Source organism: Panthera pardus, unplaced genomic scaffold, assembly GCF_024362965.1.
Source record: "Panthera pardus isolate Hobbes unplaced genomic scaffold, ASM2436296v1 HiC_scaffold_24, whole genome shotgun sequence".
Taxonomy (NCBI): Eukaryota; Metazoa; Chordata; class Mammalia; order Carnivora; family Felidae; genus Panthera; species Panthera pardus.
Window position 1 is genome coordinate 52312767 of NW_026526810.1, and position 10548 is coordinate 52323314.

General features: G+C 39.5%; 1 protein-coding gene across 18 annotated transcripts in view; it reads left to right on the forward strand.

Moving 5' to 3' along the window:
* Positions 1 to 9897, forward strand: part of PPIP5K1 (diphosphoinositol pentakisphosphate kinase 1) — a 42916-nt gene extending 33019 nt beyond the window's left edge. For all 18 annotated transcript variants that reach the window (XM_019442328.2, XM_019442331.2, XM_019442330.2 and 15 more), the window contains 2 exons: positions 3733 to 3846; positions 7878 to 9897. In XM_019442328.2, coding sequence (XP_019297873.2) covers positions 3733 to 3846; positions 7878 to 8824 — 1061 coding nt within the window. In that variant the 3' untranslated portion in view covers positions 8825 to 9897. The remainder of the gene's footprint in view (positions 1 to 3732; positions 3847 to 7877) is intronic.
* Positions 9898 to 10548: the final 651 nt, after the last annotated feature.

Consider the following 10548-nt stretch of genomic DNA (forward strand, 5'->3'; position numbering starts at 1 on the left):
AGAATCAACAAAACCAAAAGTTGGTTCTTTGAAAAAAATTAACATAATTGACAAACTTTTAACTAGACTAAGAAAAATCAAGTGTCGATGGAAATAACCAAAATCAGGAATAAAACTGGGGACATGGCTGCTGACTTTACAGAAATAAAAAGGATTATAAGAGAGCACTATGAATAATTATATGCCAATTAATTAGATAACCTAGATGAAATGAACAAATTCCTAGAAACACAGAAACTATAAAAACTGACCCAAGAAGAAATGGAAAATCTGAACATAACCTGTAAGAGAGAAAAAGACTGAATCAGTAGAAAAACTTTTCAAGAAAGAAAAGTCCAAGACAAGATAGCACACTGGTGAAATCTACCAAATAGTTAATAAGAATTAACTCTAATACTTTTCACACTCTTCCAAAAAATAGAATAGGAGAAAATACTTTCTATGAAGCCGTCATTACCTTGATACCAAAGCCAGATAAAGACACCATAAGAAAATTAAACTACAGACCAATATCCCTTATAAATAGAGAAGCAAAAATTCTCAACCAAATACTAGCAAACCAAATCCAACAGCAAGTTGGCTAAGTGAGATTTACCTCAAGAATGCAAGAGTGAAAAAAAAATGCAAGTATGATTCAACATAAGAAAATCAGTCAGTGTAATGTAATACACTACATTAAAAGAACAAAAAGAGGGGCACCTGGGTGGCTTAGTTGGTTGAGTGTTCCTCTCTTGATTTCAGCTCATGTCATGATCCCAGGGTCATGGGATTGAGCCCTGCTTTGGGCTCTGTGCTGAGCATAGAGTCTCTCTCTCTCTCTCTCTTTCTCATTCTGTCTCTGCCCCCCCCCCCAACTTGCCCCTCTCCCCTGCTTGCATGCACTCTCTCTCTCTCTAAAATAAAAATAAAAATATTTAAAAATTAAAAGAGGCACCTGGGTGGCTCAGTCAGTTAAGCATCAAACTCTTGATATCTGCTCAGGTCATGATCTCATGGTCATGTGATTGAGCCCAAGTCTGGCTCCACACTAAGCAGAGCCTGCTTGGGATTCTCTCTTTCTCTCTCTCTCTCTCTCTCTCTCTCTCTCTCTCTCTCTCTGCCCCTTCCCCATGTGTGTGCATGCTTTCTCTCAAAATAAATAAATAAACTTAAAAAATTGTTCTATCATTATTTTTACAAGTTAAAAAATTAAATCTTTTAAAAAATAAAAAATAAAAGAACAAAGGGAAAAACTCACAATCATCTCCGTTGACATAGAAAAGCATTTGATAAAATCCAATACCCTTTCACGAAAAAAACACTCAGCAAACTAGGAATGGAAGGAAACTTCCTCAACATGATAAAGGGTCTTTATGAACAACCAATAACACACATCATACTCAATGGCAAAAGACTAAAAGTTTTTCCCCTACATTCAAGAATAAGACTAAGATGCCCACATTCACCACTGCTCAACATTGTCCTGAAAATTTTAGGCAGAGTAATTAGGCAAGAAAAAAAAAAAAGGAATTGAAATTGGAAAGGGAGAAATTAAACCTATTTGCAGAGGATATGGCCCTATATAGAAAAAAAGCAAAGAATCCTCAAAAAAACCCTTCCAAAACTAATGAACAAATTCAGCCCAGTTGCAGGGTACAAGATAAACTCACAAAAATTTATTGTGTTTCTGTAAACAGCAATGAACAATCCAAAAAGGAAATTAAGAAAACAATACCATTTATAATAACATCTGAAAGAATAAAATACCTGGGAGCAAATTTAACCAAGAAGTTTAAAGACTTCTGCACGGTAGACTACAAAACATTGCTGAATAAATTAAAGAAGACCTAAATAAGTGAAAAGAAATCCAGTGTTCACACTCCATCCCCAGAGTCTTTTAGTTTTTCCCCTTGTAGCCCCCACCATATGGAATTTTAATACCACAAATATACAATACATGTGTGTTTATGGTCTGTGACCATGTGATGGACCACAAACCAGCAGAATAGCTAAGATTTTTTTTCACCCTCACCAGAACCAATTTTGTTGAGAATGCATGGTCTAGAACAAGGAAATTACAAGGTGGTCCTGAGTCATGTTATAACAAAAGCAAGGAAGTGATCAAGCCCTGAAGAGGCTCCCACTGACCAGAATCAGAACATTTTAGCATTTAAAAAAATTTTTAATGTTTATTTATTTTTGAGAGAGAGAGAGAGACAAAGAGGGCAGGCAGAGAGAGAGGGAGACACAGAATCCAGTAGGCTCCAGGCTCTGAGCTGTCAGCACAGAGCCTGATGCGGGGCTTGAACCCATGAACCTAGAGATCATGACCCGAGCCAAAGTTGGGTGCTTAACCGACTGAGCCACCCAGACACCCCACATTTTAGCATTTAAAAATAATTTAAAGTACACTGAATATATAAAAATCTACAAGCTCATAATAAATAATAAGTAATTCTACTAAAAAGTGGGCAAAAATAAAATAATTCGCATCTGCCACAATTGGAGAATACTTTCACTACCTCTTTTCTCTGAAAACTAATTGGAAGTAAATAAACTCTTATTTTACCTTTTCAGTAAGAACTGCAGTTCAGTGTAATCAAATAGCCCCAGGGAAATCTCTTCTTTACAGAAAATATGCCAGCTAATAAATGTTGGAGGATTGATAGAACTAGAAAATCACCATTTAAATAATTAAGGATCATTAATGGATACTAACACCATTAAGTGAAATGTTGATTGAGTTGCATGGTGCCCAAGAATTACCTCTAATCAGAACAAGAAAACTTTTCAATGGTAAGATCTTGTGGCTACCACTTGAACCCAGTTAGTAAACTTAGCTTTACTTAGTGGGACAGTGAGATATTATGTGCCTCTAATATGATGTGATATAAAGTACATCGGATCACCTCTTAAAATATTCTTACCAAAGTTATTTAAACTGAATAATCTAATCAAGCCTTTTATATCTAACTTCCAGTTTATAGGAAATACAAGCAATAGTGAAACAAGTTAAACAATTCTATGAGGGAGCAATCAGACAAATCCAGAATGTGGGAAACAATATTTCTGTGAGACAACTGACCTGTTTTTTTAAAAAAATCACTGTGAGGGAAATAAATGGTGTGTGTGGCAGGGGGGCGGGGGAGGATAATATTCCAGATCAAAAGAGACTTTGGAGACATAATAAAATGTAATGCATGGTTCATGTTTGGATATTACTAAAGAAGACATTTTTGGAATAATTGAGGGAGATTTGAATACGAATTGGGTATTAGATGATATTAGGGTATTACTATTAAATTTTATTAGCTTTGTTAATGGTGTGTGGCTATGTAGGAAAAATTCCTTATATTTTAGAGATGAATATTGATGAATTTAGAGTTGAAATGTTTCATAATGTCTCTCATTTTTAAAAAAGAACTTCAGCGTGAAGAAATGGGTGAAACAAGTATGGCAAAATGTTAACACATTGATGTGGTAAATATAGGAGATGAATGTATCAGTATAGATTGTACTAGTCTTTCAACAACTTTTTTTAAAAATGGGGAGATACGGTGGAACAGAAAATGAAAATATTCATAATATAAAGTTTAAAATATTAAAAATGGTTTGTGTGAAGCGTCCCTAGGAAACACTACTTTTCAGCCTGAGAAAGCGTAAGTTTGTTTTGGCTTATGTTGAGAACCTGTGGTTCTTGGATTCTTCCTCAAACTCATTTTTTCCTTCCTTCTCTCTCCCCACTCTATCCAGCCCTCTTTGACTCTATGCACAGCAACCAGGCCTCAGATAGCCCATTTTCCCCACCCCGTACTCTGCATTCACCTACCCTACAACTCCGGCAGCGCTCTGAGAAGCCCCCTTGGTGTAAGTAATCCTTTTGGAACTGCCTGGACAAAGGCCAAGAGGGATGGAGGGATTGATGAATGAGACATCTGTGTCATGAGAGAAATGTAGATGAAGGTTGAAAGACCAGGAATAACCAACCAGTAGGGGAAGCAGTGTCATCTGTTGTTTCCAAGGTGAAGGGAGGATCTCTTTATCTCATTATCTCCGTTCTCCATGCCCCTCTATTTCATTAGAGAGACTCCTAAAAGATAGTGTCCCAGAAAGTCCTTTGGGGAAGAAAGGACTTCATTCTCCTCAGATTCCCATTTTGTCTCTACAGCTTTCTCAACTATAGATGACTTGGGAGGAAACCTGGATATATAGAAAAGTTGGCAGAAAGAAACTAGTATCTTGTATTACTTTCTGCATATCCTTTCTTGGAAGTTGTCTGTTCTCAGCTGTTAGTTCAAGTTGAGGTGCTGCTTTTTCCCATCTCTTCTTTATAATATCTAGCCTATCACTAATTTTCCTTGGTAACAGTGTGAACAGTGGAGTCACAAGGAGTTCTTAGGGTAATTGCAGGGAAGGGGAAATACTGGTGACAATCAGAGGGAGTATAAGGGCCCCAGACACCAGTGATGGAAAAATCCTTTCCTTATTCAGCCTGCCTCCAGGAAATAATGAAAATCAAGCATGGCTTTTATTATTTTATTTGGATAGGACTGAAGCAAAGATTCATATTTCAGCATTGGGTTAAATGCTGAATTGGCACTCTGTATGTAGAAGAAACATCCCTTCCTGACACCAAGGGTTCTTCCCCTGAATTTCAGATTCTCTTATATTCACCTTGCCGTTGCTCCTTTTACCTCTCTCCTGGAGTATTTATGGGTTTTGTGCCCCTGGAAATCTTTTTTTTAATAATATTATTATTATTTTGAGTACAGTGGATAATGCAATGTTATAAAACAGTGGTTCAACAAGTCTATACGTTATGCTATGATCACCAGTATAGCTACCATCTGTCACCATACAACCCTGTTACAGTGCCACTGACTATATTCCCTTTGCTGTACTTTTTATTCCTGTGACTTACTCATTCTATAACTGGAAGCCTATATTCTCTACTCCCCTTCACCCATTTTGCCCATCCCCCCAGCTCCCTCCCCTCTGGCAACCATCAGTTTGTTTTCTGTATTTTAGGTCTGATTCTGTTTTTTATTTGTTTATTTTTTTTTCTTAGATTCCACACATATGTGAAATCAGTGATATTTGTCTTTCTGTCTGACTTATTTCACTTAGCATAATACCCTCTAGGTTCATCCATATTGTCACAAATGGTAAGATTGCATACTTTTAATGGTTGAGTAGTATTCTGTTGCGTATATATACATCTTCTTTATCCATTCATCTATTGATGGACACTTGGGCTGTTTCCATATCTTGGCTATTGTAAATAATGCTGCAATAAACATAGGGATGCATATGTCCTTTCCAGTTAGCATTTTCATTTTCTTTGGGTAAATACTCAGTGGTGGAATTATTGGGTTATATGGCATTTCTATTTTTAATTTTTTGAGGAGCCTCCATACTGTTTTCTGCAGTGACCCTACCAATTTACATTCTCATCAGTAGTGTACAGGGATTCCTTTTCTTCCGTATCCTCCCAGCACTTGTTATTTCTTGTTTTTTTTTTAAAGTTTTAATTTTAATTCCAGTTAGTTAACATACAGCATTATATGTTATTCCTTGTTTTTTTTTATTCTAGCCATTCTGACAGGTGTTAGGTGATATCTCATTGTGATTTTGATCTGCATTTCCCTGATGATTAGTGATGTTGAGCATCTTTGTGTGTGACTGTTGGCCATCTGTATGTCTTCTTTGGAAAAATGTCTATTCAGATCTTCTGCCCATTTTTAAATTGGATTATCTGGGGGGGTTTGGTGTTAAGTTGTAGAAGTTCTTTATGTATTTTAGATACTAACCCTTTACTGGATCTATCATTTGCAAATATCTTCTCCCATTTTGTAGGTTGCCTTTTTGTTTTGTTGATGGTTTCCTTTGTTGTGCAAAAGCTTTTCATCTGGGTATAGTCCCAATAGTTTATTTCTGTTTTTGTTTCCCTTGCCTCAGAACACATATCTAGAAAAATGTCGCTTTGGCCAATGTCAGAGAGATTACTGCCTGTACTGTCTTCTAGGATTTTTATGGCTTCAGGTCCTTAATCCATTTTGAGTTTGTTTTATGTGTATGGTGTCAGAAAGTGGTCCAGTTTCCTTCTTTTGCAGGTAGCCTTCCAGTTTTTTCAACACCATTTATTGAAGAGAATGTTTTTCCCCATCGTATATTCTTGCTTCCTTTGTCACAGATTAATTGACCATATAAGCATGGGTCTTTATTCTGTTCCATTGATCTATGAATCTATTTTTGTGTCAGTACTGTTTTGATTACTACAGCTTTATAGTATATCTTGAAATCTGGAATTGTGATACCTCCAGCTTTGTTCTTTCTCAAGATTGCTTTGGCTGCCTCTGGAAACCTTATTTTTCTCCTGCTTCTGTTTCTGTCTATCCTCTTTGATTTGCCTGAATCAGACCACTAGCTGAATATTAAAGCTACTTCTATCCTTGGGTAAACTTTTTTTTTCTTGTTTTTAATCTACCATCAGACTTTGGACTCAGTATGAGATGTGTAGCCTCATTGGTAAATATTTTCTTTAGGGTTTGTCTGCCCTAAATAGGCTTTGGTGGCCCAAACCATGTTCCTCTTTCTTTCCTGCTTGAAGCATGCTTCCTGTGGTCCTGTACAGAAAAGAGAGAACTGGCATACCCTAAACTCAATGACTGATTCAGCCTTTGCAGTCTCACGCTTGCCAACTTTCCCAGGTTCTCCTTGATGACAGGATATTCAGGTTTCCTATTTCCAAAATCTATCATTATTGGTATCACAGTGTTTTATATATGAAATTACAATACTATCAATAAGTACATTTACAAAAGGAAAAGTAGATTAGTCCGCTACTAGAGGTCAATGAAGTAGAGATTGGGGTAGGAATTGTCCCACAGTGTAATTGAAGACTCTAAAACCTTTATTTTATTACTGTCAGTATCTAGCTAATTAGTTTTTTGTTGTTGTTGTTGTATATGTCTATAACATCCATAAACCTGTATGTGTTCCAAGACTTAGAAGTCTTAACCTTGGATCCAGGATGGATTTCAGGGTAAAGTCTTTGAGCCCCAAGAATTATTTGTGAAGATAGTATGAATATCCATATGCATACCTTTCTGTACATTTTTCTAAGAAGATAGTCTGTGACTTTCATTAAAGTTTCAAAGAGTTCAGTGACCCCTAGAAGGGTTAATTAAGAACTTCTGCCATTTAGATTCCATGGCAGTCTTCCATCTTCAGGTAATTTTCCTTCCTGCTGTTCTGATTCACAAGATTTTGCTACATTCTCCTGCTTACTTATCTCTTGGGCTATAAAGAATGATTACCTTTGCCGCAGAAATAAGCTGATTGTCTTAAAAAAATGATTCTTAACAAAAGATGTACATCAGGTTTAATGGGGAGTGTCTCAATAAAATATATTGCCTTTTTCCCCCTCTACCCCACACGTTTACCCTAAACCTACAGAATTAGAATTTCTGGAGATGGAACCTGGAAATTTTTATTTTTTAAAATATTCCATAGTTTTGGTACATACCCCTGATTATGAACCATTGGAATACAGTGTTGATATGCTTCCAAAGTAAGAATAAGGGACAATGGGAATTTGGAGTTAGGGTGGGGGTACATTTGTGAAAGAACTGGGTGAAGTAGGCCTTAGCACTCTCTTCTGAAGTCTTAGATATACCTTTGTGCTCCTGTATACTCCTGTAGTATACATTATGCCAGACCAACAGTTCCTGAGCTGGGCTAATTTAGGAGCCTCTGCATAACTTAGGAAGAATCAGACCCTCTTTTCTCAACACATGACTAACATAGGCCGTATATTCTGGTATTTGGACTACATACATAGAATTTAACCTACTCTTCCAGCTTGCCTGACTTGGTTTTCTGACTTTGCTTTACAGACAGCAGTGGTCCTTCCAGTACTGTGTCCAGTGCTGGTCCTTCCTCCCCTACTGCAGTGGATGGTAACTGCCATTTTGGCTTCAGTGATCAACCTTCTGTAAGTTCACACATGATTGAAGAACATCAAGGCCTTGGGATGCTCCCTGGGAATGGAGAACAAGAGTTCCCCGTTGAAGGGATGCAAGAGCCTATTGAACCAAGCCAGTCTTCACAGGAACCACCTGTGGAAACCAGCCAGCCATGCCAGGAAGTTTCTGAGGAGATCAGTCAGCCATGCCAGGAGGTCCCTGACATCAGCCAGCCATGCCAAGACATCCCTGAAGAGTTTAGCCAGCCATGCCAGGAGGTCCCTGTCATCAGCCAGCCATGCCAGAAGGATCATGATAATGTTAACCAGATATGCCAGGAGGTCCCTCAAATCCACCAGCCATGCCAGAAGGCGAGTCAACTGTGCCAGAAAATCTCTGAGGAAGCTTGCCATCTTTGCCAGGAGAACCCTGAGGAGGTCAGCCGGCCATGCCAGGAGGTCTCTGTGGAGGTTGGCAGGCTGGCCCATGGGTTCCCTGTAGGGGTTGGTGGCCTGGTCCAGGAAATCGGTGTAGAAGTTGGCAAGCCAGCCCAAGAGATCCCTGAAGAGCTCAGCGAGTCATGCCAGTTCTTTGTAGAGGTTGGCAGGCTAATCCAAGAGGCTTCTGCAATCAATCTGTTGTCTCAGGACATTCCTGAGGTAGATAAACCATCCCAAGAGTTTCCTGGGGAGGATGATCTGCAGGTACAGGAGATCCCTGAGGTTAATCAGCAGTCCTGGGTGTTCCCTGAGGTGACTGACCAGCTGCCTGGAGAGGATATTCCCCAAGCCCAGTGTCAATCTAGTGATCCAAACCCTCAGAGCCAGTCTCTAGCCTGTAACCAGCACTCACCCCTTCCACCAGCAACATGTGATTAATCGTGTTCTCATTAGTGGTGTCACACTATACCAGCTATTTGAGCTAGCAACTTTTTCTGTTGGCTAACTCACCTACCAGTGTAAGACCTTGGATCTCACCAGAGGTGTCTGAGGAAGCAGTCCTCTTGGCATGAAGCCAAGAACTGTGCCCGAGCTGGGCTTGGAGGGGAGCCAATTTCATGTTCAAAGCAACCATTGACTCCTCATATGGCCATTAGACTTGAATAGGATTTCCATAAAGGGGTGGGCTGAAGCATCATTACCCAACGTCCTCTGAGCATCCCAAGAAATTCCAGATTGTTAAAGGAAATGCCACTTAACTGCTGAAGACACCATCCGGGGAAATCAAGTGCAAAAGGGGACTCCCGGGTCTCCGCTTTCTGGGGAAATATTCACAACTTCTCAAGGTACCCTTAGACCATATGTGCATTCAGGAAGATTCTTGTCTTTGCTAGCACTCCTCAGGTGGGCCTAGGATGGCTGTCTGAAATGTCTGGGCGGGGGGCGGAAAGAGAGTCCCTTTCCCAAACATCCATTGTGGTCATTAATCTTTAGATTGGGTTTATGGGTGTTTTATATAACGTCGCAAGTTCCCCCTCTGCCCCAGTAGTGTTCCTCTGGGCAATAGCTCTAGGGAAAAATAGGTATTAGATTGCTGTGAAAATTTTAAGAGTAACTACTTAAAATGCTCTGGGGGTTCTTGGCCAATCTGTGAAGCTGGGTCTCCTTTTGTTGTGGGGCTACTTGGCTTAAGAGATGCTGTAGCAGAGAAAATCAGGTTCTATTTTAAGCAATCAGCAGAGATCAATATTGTACAGACATGAGGAAAGATTATATATATTTCTGTAGTAGTGCCAGGGACAGACTGGCCAAAGACCAAACACTCCAGGGTCCCCAAGAGGTTTTTCCTTTTATCGTTATGTCTTTAGGGTCAGGTGTGATTATGAAGCTTTTCCCAAAGATATGGGGATGGGAATGGGCATGGGTAGGAGGAATAATGCAGTCATTGCAGTGGGGTGGCCAGAACATTATGAGTGCTCAATAAATATGAAATAATAAAAATGTTGATGGTGTTGATGATGTCCTTGTGAATTCAAGTATGAGTATGACTATAAATCAATCGTGTGACTGAATTAATTTGAACCAGTCAAAAGCTGCTATAGTTGAGTGGGAAGGAACTATAAAATAAAGAGATCAGGGGGGTGCCTGGGTGGTTCAGTTGGTTAAGTGACCGACTTTGGCTCAGGTCCTGATCTCACAGTTCGTGGGTTAGAGCCCCTTGTCAGGCTCTGTGCGGACAGCTCAGAGCCTGGAGCCCGCTTCTGATTCTGTGTCTCCCTCTCTCTCTGCCCCTCCCCTGCTTGTAGTCTGCCTCTCTCTCACTCAAAAATAAATAAACATTTTAAAACATTAAAAGAGATCAGGCATCCCAGGAGGGCCCTATGGCAGTCAGCCCACCATCCTAAAATGTCTTAAATGAGTAGTGTTGTCGGGGACAGAGTTTCTATTTCTGTGAAGCAGGAGTGGGTACTTGCCTTCTCACCAGATCTTTAGATTCACCCTCTTAATTTTCCACTCTGATGATTTGGGGTGAGTGTCAAGGAGGAGTTGATATAAAGGGGTTATGGTCTTTCTTTACCTCCTTGACATTTACACTGAGAAAGCCCAGCACACTGGGAGGGCTGGAATATCCCCTTCCCCATATATTTACATTAACAACCTGG